General features: G+C 35.8%; 1 protein-coding gene across 1 annotated transcript; it reads left to right on the top strand.

Moving 5' to 3' along the window:
* Positions 1–389: 389 nt before the first annotated feature.
* LOC132643852 (uncharacterized) lies at positions 390–4,248 on the top strand. The gene is made up of 4 exons (XM_060360371.1): positions 390–927; positions 1,026–2,398; positions 2,638–3,928; positions 4,169–4,248. Exons 1-4 carry the CDS (start codon positions 390–392, stop codon positions 4,246–4,248), a joined length of 3,282 nt encoding a protein of 1,093 aa, XP_060216354.1.
* The last annotated feature ends 15,304 nt before the right edge of the window (positions 4,249–19,552 follow it).

Genomic DNA, 19,552 nt, shown 5'->3' with positions numbered 1-19,552 from the left:
CATCAAAGACACATAGAGATGTACAAGTTGTGGGTTGGAATGGAAAATGCTTTGCATAATATTAATGGAAAAATCTGGCTATTTGTTCAGGAAGGATACCAGGTGGAGATTCAATTGGATACAGATCAGCTTTTGTCCATTAAATTGATAAATCTTGATGGGGGTCAAGATATCATCACCACCATCGTGTATGCTAGCATAGAAAGAGAAACTAGAATGGCATTGTGGAATGATCTATACCATATTTCTTGTAGTATTAACTTACCTTGGCTTGTGGAGGAGACTTTAATGTGATAGTTGATGAAAGTGAGAAATATGGGGGTTTGGAAGTGCCATTTGTGGAAGTAGAAGATTTCAATCAGTGTATTAACATATGTCAACTTACAAATATGGGTTTCAAGGGCAGCATGTACACTTGGTGGAATGGTAAAGCGGATGGGCAATGTATTTTCAAAAGGTTGGATAGGTGCTTAGCTAATCAGAGACTGCAGAGTCTATATCCTAATTTTGAAGTGGAGCATCTTATCAAACAAGGATCTGATCATTCACCTCTTTTAATTACTTGTAAAGCTGATAGCAGGGTAATTAGAAAATCTTTCAGATTCTTAAATTTCTGGATTGATCATCCCTCTTTTCTGGATGTTGTGAAAAATAATTGGAATGGAATACATGGATCAGATCCATTTTATATTTTTCATAGCAGATTAAAGAAGTTGAGCAAAGTATTATCTAAATGGAGTAGAGATACCTATGGAAATATTTTCAAACAGATAGATACTTTGGAGGAAATTGTTAAGATCCATGAACAAGAATTTGAGAAAAATCCTTCTGGTGCTAACAGAGAGAGGTTACAAAAGGTTCAAGCAGAGCTTATTAATTTCTATGCAGTGGAGGAGAAATTCTGGAAGCAGAATCAGGAATGCAGTGGTTCTTAGATAGAGACAGGAATACAAAAATTTTCCATGCCCATGTACAAGGAAAAAGAGAGAAATTGCAATTGACAAGAATCTAGAATCAAAATTGAGTGTGGTTGGATAGAGAGGAGGATATTGTGGAGGAGGCCATCACATTTTTTCAGTCTCAGTTCACTGCTGAAACAGAAGCCACAGATTTTGAGTTGCTAAAGCACATCCCAAAGTTGATATCAGAAGAACAGAATAAGGAGATAAATGAGTTTCCAGAGGAGAATGAAATCAAGAATGCTATTTTTGGATTGAATGTTAATAGTGCAGGGGGTCCAGATGGTTATACTGGGAAGTTCTTCCAAGCAACCTGGGAGATTATTGCAAAAGATATCATTACCATGGTACATTCCTTTTTTTGTGGACATGAACTTCCAAGGTATATTACATGCACTAATCTTGTATTATTACCTAAGAATAAAGATGTGGTTACTTGTTCAGATCTTAGACCGATAAGTCTGAGTAATTTTATTAGTAAAGTGTTCTCCAGAATTATCAATGAGAGACTAGTGAAATTACTGCCACTTATTATATCTCCTCAGCAGACTGGGTTTGTGAAAGGCAGAAGCATTGTGAAAAATATACTTCTTGTTCAAGAAATAGTCCATGAAATCAGAATAAGGGGCAAGCTAGCCAACACAGTTATCAAACTGGATATGGCAAAGGCTTATGATAGAGTCTCTTGGCTATTCTTAACAAAAGTACTGAGAAAGATGGGATTTGGAGAGTTTTTGATTGATATGGTATACAGGCTCATTTCAAACAACTGGTACTCTATTTTAATCAATGGACAGGCTCAGGGATTCTTTAAATCAACTAAGGGAGTAAAGCAAGGTGATCCTCTATCACCTACTTTATTCATAATAGCAGCAGAGTGTATGACCAGGGCATTGAATGAGTTACACAAGAAAGAAGGATATGTAGGTTATGGCATGCCAAAATGGAGTCCATATATTAATCACTTGGCATATGCAGATGACACAATTATTTTCACATCTGCACAACCACATACTTTGAAGCTTGTAATGAACACATTGGCAGAATACGAGAAGATCAGTGGCCAGAAAATCAATAAAGAAAAGAGTGCATTTTACCAATCTGTTTCTCAGACTTTGGCAAATAGTGTAGTAGAGTGTACCCATATTCCTAGAAAGGAATTCCTTTTTACATATCTTGGTATACCAATCTACTATGGGAGGAAAAGAATTGCTCACTTTAAGGAGATCACTGAGAAGATACATAATAGGTTAGGCCTATGGACTAGAAAACTATTGTCAATAGGAGGAAAAACAACTCTTATTAATCATGTGCTACAGAGTATGCCTATCCATTTATTATCAGCATGTGATCCACCATCTGGAGTGTTTGCACAAATTCATGGAATGTTTGCTAAGTTTTTCTGGAGTAATTCAGTTGGAAACTCAAGTAAGCATTGGGTATCTTGGATAACTTTATGTCAGCCTAAGGTAGAAAGTGGAATGGGTTTCAGATCTTTGCAGGATATGTCCAAAGCCTTATTTTCTAAGTTGTGGTGGAACTTTAGAACAAAACAATCCTTATGGAGGACCTATATGAGCAATAAATACTTGAAGAAGGCCAATGTTGTAGTACACAGTGGAAAGGAGGAACATATGTATGGAAAAAAATGTTGCAATGCAGAGACACAATTGATCAGGACATCTGGTGGCAATTAAAACAAGGAAACTCTTACTTCTGGTTAGACAATTGGACTGGAAAAGGATCTTTATGTCATAATCTGCCACCTAATCATCCATGTGATCTCACAGTAGTGCTAGTGAATGAAGTTCAGGAAGAAGGAAGATGGAAGGAGGAGCAGATAAGGGCACTGGTACCTAAAGAGATGGCCAACCACATTTTACAACATGTTCAGCCACCTACTGGAAAAGATACTGTAGATAAAGCTTACTGGAAGTTGGATTCTAGAGGTATTTTCACAGTGAGTTCAGCATACCAGGTAATGAGACAAAGAAGAGAGGTTAACAAGGTGTACGAATACATATGGATTAAAGGTTTGCCTACTAAAATATGTTTCTTCATGTGGAGAATGTGGAAATCCAAGCTGCCATTAGATGAGACACTGAAGAAGTGGGGTTTTCAATTTGCATCAAGATGTAATTGCTATGAAATACCTAAGGAAGAGACCATATCACATGTTTTCTTAAACTCTCATGTGGCCCAAACAATATGGAAATATTTTTGTGGTCCTGCTGGTTTTAACATTTCTGGTATGCATCTTTCTCAGGTAATAAATCTATGGTGGGAAGCTACAGTTAATCAGCACATCAGGAGAATTTATCAGGTGATTCCAACAATTATAGTATGGGAAATATGGAAGAGGAGGAATGCTATTCTACATGGAGGAAAGATGACTGTTAATAAATTAAAGTATCAAATATTGCATACTGTAGATTTATTCATGAAGGCAAGCAGAAAGAATTTTAGATATGCACCTTACAGTTGGATGGATTTTATCAAGGCATTACATGCTTATTCACCTAAACTGAAGGTAATCCAAGTGTGTTGGAAACCTCCAGATAATGGTTGGATAAAATGTAACATTGATGGGGCATCTAGGGGAAATCCTGGAAGAAGTTCTTGGAGCTTTTGTGTTAGAAATTCAGATGGAGATTTGATATATGCTCAAGCAAAGGAAATGAAGGATGGCCATTTTTCTAATACTCATGCTGAAGTTGAAGCTATTCTACAGGCTCTAAGGTACATGAACAGAATGAATATTCTCCAAATGGTGGTGGAAACAGATTCTATGTTATTGAAGAATGTAATTGAGAAGAGGTGGAACTGTCCTTGGCATATCATTAACATATTGGAGGAAATCTGGAGAATTATGGGGGAAAGAACAATTCTGATTAATCATATATTCAGGGAAGGAAATAAACTTGCAGATTTCCTTGCTAATGTAGCCTTTGATAAAGGGGATGTTATAGGTACTAACTTCCTGGACGTAGAGATTTGGGGAAGGAAACTGATCAATAGTGACAAGAGTAGAATCCCTTATCTGAGAATTAGGAGTTGTAAATGATGATTTCCAGGATAGAAGAGGAAATGTTACAGGAGAAAGGAAAAATGAGATGGACAAGGAGACATAATAGAGTTCTAATTTCTCAAATTCCATGGAAGGAGAGAATGCGGAATTTTTTACACTAACATAGCTATTTGTTTTGCAGGTTTAGCATACATGGTGTTTTCACTATGGACTATCCAATGTGTGGTATTAGCATCCTTGGATGCTCATTCCGTTGGATAGAAAGATAGTGAAAATACACCAGGTGAGGAGAGCAAATCACACATCAATGGAAAAGGGCATTAACAACAGAAAAAAAAAAAAAAAAAAAAAAAAAAAAACAAGACAACCAAGGGAAACAACAAGAGGAAAGGCAGTGTTCTATAAACACAACAAAACAGTGAAGGCAAAATCATCAAGGAAGAGCAGTGTTTTATACCCACAATGAGACAGCACAGGCAAAATCAATCAGAAACATAAGGGGCAAAACGGGAATAAACTCCAAAAAGTAATCATATAAATTCAATAACTATGGAGATGGGCGAAAATTGCAAAGACAGAACAAGATCTGGCCCAGCAACACTAAATCAGAAAGATATACATGGTGAATCTCATCAGACATGGAAGAAGAGGAATGAAGGGTTTCATCTTCAAAACAAGGGGAAAAAAATGCAACAAGCCTTAGATCCTTGCTCAAATACGTCGGAATCAACTAGAGGATCAGATGTGGAAGCTCTGGCAAAAGCATTAACACGGGCAACTAAGGGCCACTCCGATCTGCTCATTTGGCCATTTCATTTCTTTCTTAGCTCAAGACTTCTTTTTTCGTTTGTTTTTGCTGTACAGTACTTAGCTTTTGTTTTATTTACTTGATTATTAATAAAATAGCCACTAGGGGTTGAAAATCCTAGTGGCCTTTAATTTTTTTTAAAAAAATATTTCTTTCTGTCGCTGTTTTGTCCTTTTTAGATTGTGGCTTTTGACCACCAAGAAAAGGACGTGCAGACTGTAAATGGTCCACAAAATTCGGCTTTCGAACTTGAAATATAATGTCAAAGTTCATACCAAATCTTCTTTTTGTGCGAAATGTCCTTCAAAAGGACTGGTCTGTAATTTCTCAAGGTAAGTTGGAATTCGAATTCCGCTCAGACAAAAATTTTAAAAAAAATTCGCAAGGTATAAGTTGGATTTCAAACTCTATCTTAAGGCAAAAAAAAAAAATTACTTTGCTGGAATTTTGTAAACCTCTTTCTTAAGGCATAACTTTGGGGGATTTCAAACTCTGTCTTAAGGCCCAAAAAAAAGAAAATTACTTTGCTGGAATTTTGTAAACCTCTTTCTTAAGGCCTAACTTAAGAAAGAGATTTGCCTTAAAGCTTAATTTTGAGTAAAAATTTATCTGAGTCAAACCTCTACCTTAAAGCATAAGTTGAGATTTTATTTTTTTATTGAGCCTAAGTTCTAATTCAGAATTAGGGTATTAAGCGAAGACAATATTAAAGACAATATTAAAGACCGCCAATATGAGGGACAAAAATTAAAGACCACCAGCAGTGAGGACGTTCCTGCAAATTGCCCCTATCAAATCAACTATTGCAGGGATACCTTTTTCCCTATACGTGGCCCCAAATGATATGAGGCCCATTTGGAGCTGTGGTGCTGGTAGATATATGGGGTCATTTCTCATTTGCACTTTTTCCTATTTTGTGTTGGTCTTCAATTGTTGCTCCTCAAATTAAATAAATTTTTTGTGGGCTTAAAATTATAATGTCGTATCATAATATCATCAGTATTACAACCTGAAATTATAACCCCAATATAACTTTTTCACCAATCAAATGACCCCTAACTAATTCCAAATCCCATACACTGAAATGACACAAAGAAAGCAATGAGGTCAAGTCTGCCAACTTGCCGTATAAAAAAAAACATACACAATTAATGTAAATATAAAAAAATTATAGGTAACTTCTTATGTTTAATAACCTGGAAAACTAGAAATGAACTTATGTCATAAATACAATTCAATGATGATAGTATAAAATAGAGAAATTAGCGCGTCTATCATCTAAGAGACCTATTGAATAGAACAATCATAGTTTGTATATTTGGCATTGTATATCAAAATGGCTATTACATTTTGTATCACATAATCGAGAAAGTGCCTGTTAAAATAGCTTCAGAAATTTTAAAGCTACTTTAATTCATTTCCCAAAATCCCTCAAATCATAACTGACAATCTCTTAATGCATATCCACTAATTTTCATTAGCATTGTCTCTGTATCCATAGGTTATGCATGCTTAAAAATTGAGATTTTTTTAACAGTGATCGGGGACCCAAACCCTAGTTTTCAGTGATTTTGATATATTTTTGGGGAAGTTTGATGGCGAGGAAGCTTTCATTTAAAACAAAACAAAAAAAAAAGGTTGTTAAAATTTCTTCTATCCATGGTAATAATGGCTCTGAAATTTGGAGATTGATTGAAATTCATTAAGGAAGCTTCAATTAAAGGAATCTAATTGTCGGAATTGAATTTGATTTTGAGTGGATGTTTTGGCGAACAATTAGAAATATATTTGGCAGTTTATATATCAAATTTGGGATGATTTGGAGAATTTTAGAGGTGGTTTGAATGAATTAATTTCAAGTAGAATACACCAAAAGCTCCGACGATTTGAGTGTATATTCACTTGTATATCAGTGTATAAGTTGTATACCAACATATACCCACTTATATAATTATGTATATTGTCACGTATATCATTGTATCTCTTGTGTGTGTGTGTGTGTGTATCATGGTATACCTAAGAAAATAGTTGTGTGATCGACATGACATACATACCAAATATATAACGAGACAATATTATCGTCATTTTTATCATGTACATTAGCAATTTGCTTACACCAGATGAATGCTCATCTTTCAAAGTTAAGCCTATGCTATTTATATCATTCTCCTTCACTTTATACACAAAGGATACACGTTAAAATCCTATTTGTTCTTCGTCAACTCGAGGTATACAATCAAATTCATGTCATTGTGAATCAATGGTGGATAACTAATTGTCGTCAATAGTGTCGACTATGTTGAATAAAAATCGGTAATGTTGCCATCGTTTTTCTTTGATAATTACGTGATTGAATACCGATAAAAAATACTATGAAAAATTCGAAACTAGATTCAATCCTTAGGGAATCGAATGACAACTTGGTTGAGATTTATTGTTGTTGGGAGCCAGAATAATACGTATTGTTTTTATCTTAGAAATGTTATTAATAGATACATGTTATGGAGCATGAAACAAGGAAAAGAATAATAACCTTGGTAGCTTTTAGAAAATATCTAAAGGAGGAAGATAAGGAAATGTGCTTCAACTGTTAAGGTTAACGAGCTTATAAAGTTAACCAATTATTTTTGTTTTGTGTGTTTTCTCAAAAATTAAATTGGAAATCTGAAGTTCTAGATAGCACAAGCACATTCGTCATCAACAAAAAAAGGGAGAATTGTCGAATTATGTGCGCTTTGATTATTAATAAAAAAAATGAGCTTGTGAGAAGTATGTCAGGAAGGAAAATGTGGAGTAGGAGTGATTATCGGGCGGTTCGATTGAATATCTATACTTAACGGTTGTTTGAATCAACGGATTTTAAATAAACTAATTCACTAACCTAATCAATAAAATATCGCTAGGTTGGATGTGAGTTTAGCGATTATCAGTCGGTTATAGATTGGTTTATCAATTAATACCAAACGTTAAAAACTGTAATCAATTTTTTGTCTCAAAAGTGCAGTAGCTTATATATAGCTCAAAAGTTTATTGTACATAGATGAGTATTTGAAAATTAGAAAAAAGTGTAGTGCTTCCATTTCATGGTCTACAGGTAATGCACTTATCCAAACTGGATATACGCTTATACAAAATATATTCTTATACAAAATGGATATACGGTGCTTTCATTTCATGATACTTAACTTTTACAAAATAAACGAAATGGGAGAACACTTGAAAGTACAGCAAACGTTTACAGTAGTGTATTTTCCTAAAGCACTTCATATATAAATGGGTATACCCATAAATTTAATTATTCTTAACGTGAAACGACTAAACCGATAAGGAAATGAGTCAGGGGCGGAGCCACCCTATATCAAGGGTGATCATCCGAATACCCTTCACCGGAAAATTTTATTGGATACATAAGTAAAATTTTGTAATTGTGGGTTATATATTTCACAATGAACACCCCTGAACAACTTGGTTAAAGGTGTTCAAAGTTAGTATTGTGTTGCGGGTTCATTCCTAGCTGCAACAATTGTTTAGCTTTTTAAAATTAAAAACTCTCACAAGCACTGGGCCAAACAAGGGTGCAACATGTTATTTGGAAGGGATAATTACGGGACGTAACTAACTACTGCTATCTAATTATATTTAATAGCTATAGTTTCAATAACTATTAAAATAAGATAAAGTAAAAAAGAAAAAAGGGAAGAAAGAAAAAAGCATAGGAAATGTCCCTTCTTCTTCTTCTTCAACTATCTTCTTTCTCTAAAATTTCCACTTTCTTTCTCTCTCTAAAAACACACACAACAATTCTTTCATTTTTTAGTTGTTTTTTATGTGTATTTTGTTGAATATCTTCTTCCATTTTTTTTTTTATTTTAACAAAAAATGTTTCTGACATTGTTAGGGTTCTTGAACAAGCTTCGATTTCGTTTTAACGGCGGAGTTGTTGGTGATGATGAAGATGAAGGATAACAACGACGATTGTTGGCGATGGCGATGTAAACGTAGATCTGGTGGCGTCAGTGTCAGATCTGGACGAAAACAGTTAGATTTGGCCGGAAGTTATTGTATTCACGAATACGACAATTGTATTCACTTTTTGAGCTTTTTTTGTTAAATTATTCGATTGTATTCATTTTTTTTTTAGGGTCTATTTGTTAGCATAAGCGTCTGTTGGGAAATTTTCGGCAGATCTGGTTGGAACTAATGGTTGGTGTTGTTGTATTCATGAATAAGACGATTGAATTTACTTTTTTGAGTTTTTTTTGTTAATATTTTAGATTGTATTCATATTTTGTAATGTTAATTTTTGGAGTATCTATGTTTTTATGTATTCAGTTTTACTCGTTGTATTCATGAATACAACGAGCCCGTTTATGAATACAGATGGTCATTTTCATGAATACAATGTAAAAAGAAAAAAAACCGTTATATTCATGAATACATCGGGGAAAAAAATGAATGCAGCGGAAAAAAAAAATAGCTATGCCATGTAAATATTAAAAATGTAGCTACTAGCTATGGCAATTTTTAAACCCCAAAATGTAGTCCATTATGTAAAATCTCCTATTTGGAATAGTATTTTGTCAACTCAAAGGCAAACTTATGTTGCCAATAGGTCCCACCTCTTTTACTTTCTATTGTTTTAATTATTCTTTCTAAATGTTTGTCTTAATTAAAAAATAATAATAAATCAAAGAGGTTAATTATTTTTTTCGGATGAGAAAATTTGATAATTAAAGTTACAGCTCAATATAAACTTTAAATCTAATAAAAATAATTGTATTTGTGATTTCATTAATATAGTACTAATATATATACCTGAAAGTGCTTGATTATATTTTGCGAAAACATTGTATTTAAATTTATTGATGCCTTTCACACCATGTGAACCAAAATAAGTTTATTAATTTTATTTAAAAATAAAGTACATTTGGCTTGATTTTTAATTACTCAAGAAATTTTGTTTAAACCTTCATCGTCTAAAACTTGTCGGACGGCGTCAAAATATGATTATCTAATTCGCTCTTCTCAGATAATGCTCTTCAAGTCTTAGTGATCTAATAATGCTCTCAGGACAAATTACGAAGGGAATGAGAAAACTAAATATTATTTATTTTGATTTAAAAAATTTGATGCACCCACTCATTGAAAAAATTTATTTACTTTATAGTTTGAACACCCTTAGTCAGATTTCTGGCTTCGCCATTGAAATGAGTAAACCAAGCCCTGTACCGTTAAGCCTTCAATCTATAAAGTTTCAAACTGTTTTTCCCAACCGTTAATTAATCTCATAATACTCAATATTAATAAACCAATAAACCTAGTATGTGAATGGGGTTATCGAATACATTTCGATCTTGAACAACTTAAACTTAATGTGGAGAACTGGGTAGGAGTTCAGCATCATATTAACTGGAAGTCTTAATTTGATTGGGACTTGTTGCCAACACGTCTGACTTGCATGAAAAGGTCCTCATAACTCGTGATTCGTTATGATAATTGATAATTTAATTTCCATATTGAAGAGTTTGATTTTTATTCGACTCAATTTAATAATGTCGTGAGGAAATACTTGGTGAATATTAACGGGATTGAATATCTCCAAGGAAAAGATATTTTCCTTGTATGATTTGGCACTATTAGAAACAAGTTTTCCCATCCATATTCAGTGGGGAATTTGTGCTATAAAATTTAATTTTTTCACCTTATTCCTACCGAATAATTTCATTGAAAAAACGCATGGTGGGAAACAGATTCTCATTGAAACGCTAGGAAACTTCATAATTTTTTTGTGTGAAAATTCTATAATTTAAGTCGATATTCAGTGAAAAATAGACACTGAAAATTTTTCAGTGGAAAAATAGTGATTATTTAGTGGCGTCCGTTGTTTATGCTACTAACTTAACCAATCAATAAATGCTTGATGTTTTATTGAGGCAGGTTACACACTTCAGGAGTTTCTACAACGCATAGTGAGAACTAATGACCAATCTATATTCGTGAAAGGGTGAAGCAAAAAACGTGCAGAGAAACAAGTTGGATATATGATTCTGATCAAGCTATCAAACTAAAACACGAATGCGGTATGTCTAGCCTAGTTTCTTGTATTATTAAAGCCAATTGAGTAGTAATTGTATTCTGCTTAGTCTAGTAGCAAATTGTAAGTTAGTATTCTTTGTGAAATAATTGGCTTCTAGGATGTGTTCAGTACGGGGGAAAATGTTTCGTTTGGGTAGTGAAAAATAAGTGAATTTCTTACTTATTTTCTCATGTTCGTTTGGTTGATAGAAAATGTTTTCCGGAAAATACTCATTCAAGTCTCACCAACTCCAACCCAATCCCATACCCCTATGCTCCCACCCCCCCTCCCCTCCAAAAAAGAAAAATTCTTTTGATTTTTTGTTTTTCGTTTTTTGTACCCCCACCCCCAACCCTCACCAACTCCAACCCAACCCCATACCCCCAACTCCCACCCACCCACCCCCTACGCCCCCACCCCCTTCATTTTTTTTTGTTTTTTGCACCCCCACCCCCAACCACTCCCGTAACCCATACACCACCCCTCCCCCCGCACCCTACCCCTCCCCCCCCACCCACTCCCCCACAACATTTTTTTTGAAGTTTTTAATTTTTTTTTTCTGAATTTTCTACACGACCACATCCCCATCACCCCCTCCCCCCTTGCGTGGAACCCATACCACATCAACACCCCCCCCCCCTAACCCCCAACATTTTTTTTTGAAGTTTTTTATTGTCTTTTGTGGGTTTCTACACCCCTAGACACCCCCCTACCCCAAAAAAAAAAATCTTTTCACCACCCACCCCCACGCTCCCGCACCCAATACCCCATCACCCCCTCCAAAAGTTTTAATTTTTAACCACGCAAACATTCAATTTTTATAATTGTCAACTTTTTTAAAAAAAAATTTGGAGGGGGGCGGGGGATGGGGTGGGTGGGGTGCAAAAAACCAAAACAAATGTCAAAAAAAAAAATTCATTTTTTTTTTGGAGGGGAGGGGTAGGGTGGGGGTTGGGGGTGCAAAAAACAAAAAAAAAATGTCAAAACTTATTTTTCAAAAATATTAATTTTTTTGCTGGGGGGAGGGGTAAGAGGTGCTGGGGTGGGGGTGGGGAAGGGGGTAGGGTGCGGGGTGGGGTGGGGGTGCAAAACAAAAAGTCAAAACTTTTGTTTCAAAAAAAATATGTTTTTGTGGGGGAGGGAGGGGTGAGGGTGAGGGTTTGGGTGGGGGTGCAAAAAACCAAAGATAATGTCAAAACTTTTTTTCCAAAAAAAAAATATTTTTGGGCGGGGATGGGATGGGGTGGGGTGGTGAGTGAGGGTGGAATGGTTGGTGGAATGAACTTGTGAACTTCTTTTCCCTACTTTTATTAGAGAAGTCATTTTCCCTAATTTTGAGGAAAATGTTTTCCAAAAAAAAAAAAAATTTAAAATTTTTTTATCAAACGAACATGAGAAAATTGGAGGAAAATGTTTTCCTCCATACCGAACACACCCCTAGTTAGAGTTAATTTGAAAGTGCTTGCAACAGTCGATTGATTGTTGTAGCAAGGTACTAGAATTAACCTCTTAGGTTATTGTGTTGTAATATGCACATTGACTCGTTATTTAATTTAGTGAAGTGTGTTTTGAGTTAAATCTTTCAAGTGTAGGTCGTGATTTTTTACACTTTTGAGCCTAGGTGATTTTTCACATAATTTTTTTTGTTCACTATTTCCATATCATTTCTACTTACAATAACTAGGCAGAAACACATTGAGAGTCTGTTCATCATCTAAATATTGTAGATTTGGCAGTACTTTTGTAAAAAGAAATTAAAATAGTACCGACCCAATATACCCCTCTTATATCGTACGTATAGCTACATGAAACGAGACAACTTCAATTGCTAGTTCAAAGCATCATTTAATAACATAGAACATCATATAGTATATGATATATGCGTAGTTGTCTCATACAATAAGCACCAAACTTTGATTAAGCAATCCTTTTCCTTTTGTTTTTGCTCCGTGCAATTTTTATTATAATGAGATTTCATAATTATTTGTTTAGCTGCAATTTTCATAATCATTAAACTATAACTACTAAGATCTCAATTTTCAAGGAGCGCATAGTGGCTTAAATCACTCATCATATCATTAAAAGTAACTTAAGATAAGCAAGCAGATAAGCAAGCATCATCTAGTGAAGATGTAATTCTGCTTTTCACAATCCAAGATATCATTACTTATTACCAACAATTTTCACCATTTAACGTCTATATTTACATCCTTTTTAATAATTCAAAATAGATTAAAGTAGAAGGAAATTAAATGCTCTCTGCAAGATGCTTTTATAATTTAGAATTCTGAATATAGTTCGTTAGTTGTCCACATCAAAATTGCCGTGATGCAAACAATTTGGCTGTTTCATTAAGTACGTTGCCAAACCCTTTTTTATTAAACGTATTTGGAAATTAACTGCTTATATAGGCCATAAAAATATTCAGAAAAATAATTCACCAACTGTACTATGAAATTTCTTGGCAAGAAGTGTTCTTACAGGCTACAGCTAGCAAATACATATAGAGTACTCAAGAGTTGCAAAAAAAGAAAATAAAAAGAACCAAATACAATAATGAAATTAAAAAATTAGTAAATTTGGTACTCAAAGACATTGCTTCTTGCTTAAGGTTATTCCTTTTGCAAACGACAAGCTTAAGAACCTCAAGTTCCTTGCTTCCCTAAAAAGTCATAAGTTCACATGATTTGGAGCAAAAAATGAAACCAAAAAGAAGTTCAAATTATAATTATTGAGTAGCATGTTATCGAGAGATGTGGTAGGATGGTTGGATTCCTTCTATATCCTTAATCAGAATTCTCAAAATAGATAACTTTATTTTGGTACGAAGCATTGTAACGCACTAAATGGCATATATCCTGTACAAACTCAAATTAGTCGGGCTTGTGAGCTTTGAATGTCGGATGATTAAATCGGAAAAAAAAGTTGTGCAACACGAAAAATGAACCTCCTCTCAAAATACTAAGCTATGAAAACTATCAAAAATAAATAAGCAAAAGAAAAACAAAATTTAAATATTATTCACTATTGAAGAACAACCAAACAAGCTTTTTGGATACTTGGTTCAGAAATTCTCGAGTAAGATTAGGGGTCAAAATGCGTACGCTAGAAAGTCACAATGATCAAATGACACTTTTTTGTTGTTTCGAAAATATGTTTAGTAATTTCAATTACAAATGTGGAAACCAATTTAAGATTGGATTTGAGATTTTTTTGCCGCCCAACTCAGGATTAGGCATTTATAATAGTCGACGAGGATTTAATTAATCTCAATGCTAAAAATAAAATTTAATCCGATCACAATGATCAATATATCATGCACCCTCATCTCCATAAACTCTTAAAGAGTACTAACATTAACGTTAGCAGGTTTGGAGTAAATCAAGTTTTTTTTTTCTTTATAGAACTATTAAGTCCTTGTTTTCTTTGGTACAAATTATTTAAGTCTTTGTGGATTGCTTTAAAATGTCAAATCAGAAGTTGAGTAATCGAAAATTCAACAATTTATCAGAAAGATTTTTGGTATATAATGTCTACAGAAAAGTGAGTTAATTTTAACAAATAATTACTATTAAAATTGACTCTTAGTGAGTAACTATTTGAGTAATCAACTTCTTTTAATATCGTAAGAATTTACTTCCACTATTTTACATCAAGACTTTATAAATAACACAAATAGATACTCCACCACTTGTAGATTTGTTTCACAACATAGTTAATTAACAAATCTCCATCACATCGACACATCCCCATCATATAAAAATACCTAAAACATAATAATATGTGGAATTAAGGATCTACTCAGTTTTGTTGGCCGACACATTATTGTCAATGTCAACTAAGGTTTATAGGATTAATTTAATTTGTACACGTTTGATAATTTGATTCCAAAATGACCTAATTATATGCTCTCATACTTTTCAATTCTAATTGTTTGCTTAAAGAACTTTGCAGAAGAGACTGACAAACAAAATTCAATTTTTTTTCCCTCAAATTTTACAAAATTTGAAAATTTCAAAACTCAAAGTAGATTTTTTATTTTAAAATTGTCTTTCTTGGTGTTCGGTTGAAATATAGTTTTTGCAAGTAAAACCTGTTGCAAGGCGTTCCGACTTTTTTGATCATTTCATGACAAGTTAATAAGATGATAGAAATTTTAATCATGCATTAGTACAAAAACTACTATCAATATTTTCATTATGTTACAAGCAAAAGAGAAAACTTTAATTATACCCAAAAAAAGGGGAAAACTTTAAGAGATTTTTTTTTTCTTTGTATTAATTAAATTCTAATCAGGTCAGACGACAGAGATTGCAGATGGATGATGGTACTTGTTGTTTATGTGATGCAGATGTTACTGAGACTCATAAGCATTTGCTTGCATATATTTATGGATCACTGAGGTTAGGAATAAGCTCTCTACATGGCTAGGCATCCAAATTGCTCTGAAGGATGTCAAACAGAATATACAATGGATGAGAAGAAGATATTGGAGGCAAATCAAGAAGGAGCTGGTTGCAGCAATTTGGGGAGCAATGATCTAATCGAGAGTCAGTTTGACTAAACTTTGAAGCTAAATTGGATTAGATTAACTTAATATTTTAAGATTAAAATTGATATTTTTGAAAACTAAATGAAAAGTACTGTAAGTTGCAACTTTTTGCATATCAATTTGGTGAAAAAATACATCTTAAAATGTTGATCAAAGTTCATGAAGTTTAAATCTCGGGAAGCAAAAAGTGTCACACAAATTGGAATAGAAGAAGTACTATACATGAAAAGCCAGAAATTGGAAGCTGTCGAGAAGCATAAGTGTAAAGACCAATTTTGTCATAGCACAGATACAGATGGAAACCAAATTAGGATAGAGATATTACAAACTCTGATGAGAGCTCACAAGATTCAACACTTGATACAAAGATTATGTACTTAGTTTTCTTTACATAGTTTAGCAGATGTAGTCTTACAAGTTGTAGCTAGTTTGTTTGTGTTTGGTTTTCTGTGAGAGACTCGGAGGCTGTAGGAAGGTAGTTGTGGTCCTAGGTGCTCTTTGGGTTGTAAATCTTTGGTTGATACGGTAGCATTCACAGTTTACTATCAAAAAAAAAAATGTATACGGTAAAAACCGGATTGTGTCTGATAGGAACCGGGGTAAAGGATGGAGCCGAGGGGTCACGAGCACGTTCAACTCTGCTTCAACACCGAGAGTATTTTACCGAAAACAGTAAATCCGAGCCTAAAGAGCACGCTCAATATGGGTCCGGATAATCAGTTATGGAGCAAGTCACGCGTCATCCAACTATTCCGCCACTTGCGCTGATAACAGTACGGGTGTCAGACCGTACGAACAAGCCTTATCCATTTTAGGATTTTTCTAGAAAGACTTTTTCTACATTGTACTAGAGCCCATTTATTGTTACCTATAAATAGAGGGTTATCCCTTCCTTTTTTAGGTTAGCTTTTACTATTCAACAAATTGTAATCAGAAAAGTGGCATAAATATTTCCTCAAGTATTTTGGCTCGGATAACATAAGTTTCTTCTGGATCGGACCAATTCACAACAATTGTCAACTTTCTTTTCTAGTTTCCATTACTATTTATCATTACTTATTCACTATCCCCTTATATTATAACTAAATCTATCCACATAACCTATCCATCACTTACAAATTTAATTGTTATCCACTATTTGGGGGTAAACAGTTTGGCGCCCACCGTGGGGCTTAGGATAATAGTGGTGGTTTAATCTTTGCTATTTCTTTTTTCACTTGTTGTTTGAAAGTTTGCAGATTTGTAGAAAATATTACGTTCGAAATGGCAAGCAGCGGTCATTCCGAGCATGTGAACAACAACGAGATAGTTGCTGAAAACGAAAATAACAGTGGGTTACGGAACCCGCCTGCGGATCCAGCCGACCCTAATGTTGTCAACTCAAGAGAAGGCCTCAACCGACAGAATACCGTCAATCAGGAGAATGCCACCCTTCCGGCCACAGATCCTTTGAATAGCCATAACTCAATTACTTTGCCTCGGGATCAAGCCCAGAAAACACCGAATATACCGGATCAGATTAACTTACGTTTAATATTTGAAATTCTGCAGGAACAAGGAACTGCTATAGCCGAACAAGGGGTTGCTATAGCACAGCTTCAGAGCAAAGACGACAAAGTAGCTTTGACAAAGCTAAAAGGGGTTACTGAACCAAGGCGAGAGGAAGCACGGATAGTCTAGAGCAATGGGTCCGGAGCCGGTTCGTCTATCGAGGTTTTGAAGATGCTCGAAACTTTGGCAAAACGGGTTGATTCAACGGAGAAAAGGGTGGAAACATATAACTCTCGATGGATCAGATCTCAGGAGCACCCCCGATCTTGAAGGGACCGGATTCGAAGAGATACATTCAAAGGCCTTTCCCTCTGAGTGCGGCCCCAAAGTTGATCCCGAAGAGGTTTAAGATGCCGGATATTTCAAAGTATGATGGGACAACAGACCCACAGGAGCACGTGACCTCGTACATTTGTGCCATAAAAGTCAACGATGTCGAGGAGGATGAAATAGAGCCAGTATTGCTGAAGAAGTTTGGTGAAACATTGTCCAAAGGGAAATTGACTTGGTACGACTATCTGCCCGAGCATTCCATCACTTCCTTCCAGATGCTCGCAGATGCGTTTATCAAAGCCCATGCCGGGGCCAAGAAGGTACTGGCCAGAAAGGCGGATATTTTTAGAATCACCCAAAGAGATAATGAGTTGCTACGTGAATTCGTGAATTAGTTCCAAAGGGAACGGATGGAACTTCCCCCGATCCTGGAAGAATGGGCGGCACAAGCTTTTCACCAAGGGGCTCAATCTCCGAAGCTCAACTGCCTCATTCAAATTAAAGGAGAACCTGTTGGAATATGAGGTAGTGACTTGGGCAGATGTCCATAATAGGTACGAGTCGAAGATTCGCGTAGAGGATGACCAACTTGAACTCCCCCCGGGTCCAGTAAATAGAAGTAGGAACTATGAAAGGTCGAGGAGAAATTATGAACCGGAGACACGGCCATCGAGGGAAAGGTACCGACCATATTCTCAACCAGAGAAATCCAACTTTAAGTCGGATAAAGGAAGAAGCGGCCCCAGCCATTTCTCGAGTAAAGGCGATAAGCGAGCTGATCGTGGGTCAAACAGCCGAGGGTTGTTGTTTAGAAGCGATGCCGGTAGTTCAGCCAGAATTGGATACATACCGAGGTTATCAGAGTACAACTTCAACATCAATACATCATACCTTGTCTCGGCTATCGGTCGTATCACGGAAGCCAAATGGCCAAGACCGTTGAGATCCGATCCGGCTCAAAAGGATCCGAGCGTGATGTGTGAATATCATGAGACTCACGGTCATAGAACCGAGGACTGTCGCCAATTAAGGGAAGAGGTGGCTCGGTTGTCGAAAAACGATCACCTTCGAGAATCCCTGAGTGAGCGAGCCAAAAGCCACTATAAAGGAAGGGAAAATCACAAAAAGACCGAGCTCGTGGAACCATAACATGTGAACAATATGATAATCGGAGGAACATATACCTTTCAAGGGCCGATGATGAAAAGAACAAAGGTTTTGATTACACAAGAGTCGATTGCACGAGAAAAACAAGCCAGGGATTATATGCCCAAAGGGACTATTTCCTTCAATGATGAGGATGCAGAAGGCATCATGCAGCCGCACAACGATGTGTTGGTAATCTCTATTCTTATCTTTAAATCTCAAGTTAAATGTATTTTGATTGACCGAGGTAATTCAGCCAACATTATCAGATGGAGAGTGGTAGAAAAACTGAAGTTGCTGGATCAAATCATCTCGGTAGCTCGTGTGCTCAGCGGATTCAATATAGCAAGCGAATCTACAAAGGGAGAAATTTCTTTGCCGGCCAACATCGACGGGACCATTCAGCAGACCGTGTTTTATGTCATCGAGGGGGAGATGAAGTATTATGCTTTACTCGGCATACCATGGATTCATAGCATAAGGGAGGTGCCGTCGATATTACATCAGATGTTGAAGTTTCAAACTCTGGAGGGGATAAAAACTGTTCGTGGTGAACAACCCGCAGCAAGGGAAGTGTTAGCGATCGAGGAAGCCCCTCTCATTCTGAAGAAACCGATTCAAAAGGTTGATGAGTCAATCAAAGGCAAGGACACCAAATTGCAATTTAAGAATGCGGGCTCGAATGAAGAACAGAAGGAGACGAGCCCGAATTGCGAAGAAGATAATTTCGATGTGCCCAGATCATTAATATTACCGGATGATTCGGATGCAACCAAATCTGACCGGGAGGAGCTGGAGCAGATCATCTTGTTTGTGTATTTACCGGATAGAAAGGTATACCTGGGCACGGGGTTAACCTCGGAGCTCAGCAACAAGTTAATTAAATTTCTTCAAGCTAATGCCGACTGTTTTGCATGGTCCCATATAGACATGACAGGTGTGCCACCGGAGGTGACAACGCATAAGCTCAGCCTCGATAGAAAATACACTCCGGTCAAGCAGAAAAGAAGACCGATGGCCGAGTCAAAACATGCCTTCGTCAAATATGAGGTAACAAATCTCTTGAAAATAGGTTCAATCCGGGAGGTAAAATACCCGGACTGGCTAGCTAATGTCGTCGTGGTACCGAAGAAAGGTAACAAATTTAGAATGTGCGTTG

This window comes from Lycium barbarum, chromosome 6, assembly GCF_019175385.1.
Source record: "Lycium barbarum isolate Lr01 chromosome 6, ASM1917538v2, whole genome shotgun sequence".
Classification (NCBI taxonomy): domain Eukaryota; kingdom Viridiplantae; phylum Streptophyta; class Magnoliopsida; order Solanales; family Solanaceae; genus Lycium; species Lycium barbarum.
Note: the sequence above shows the minus strand (reverse complement) of the source record. Positions and strands in the feature narration are given on the sequence as shown.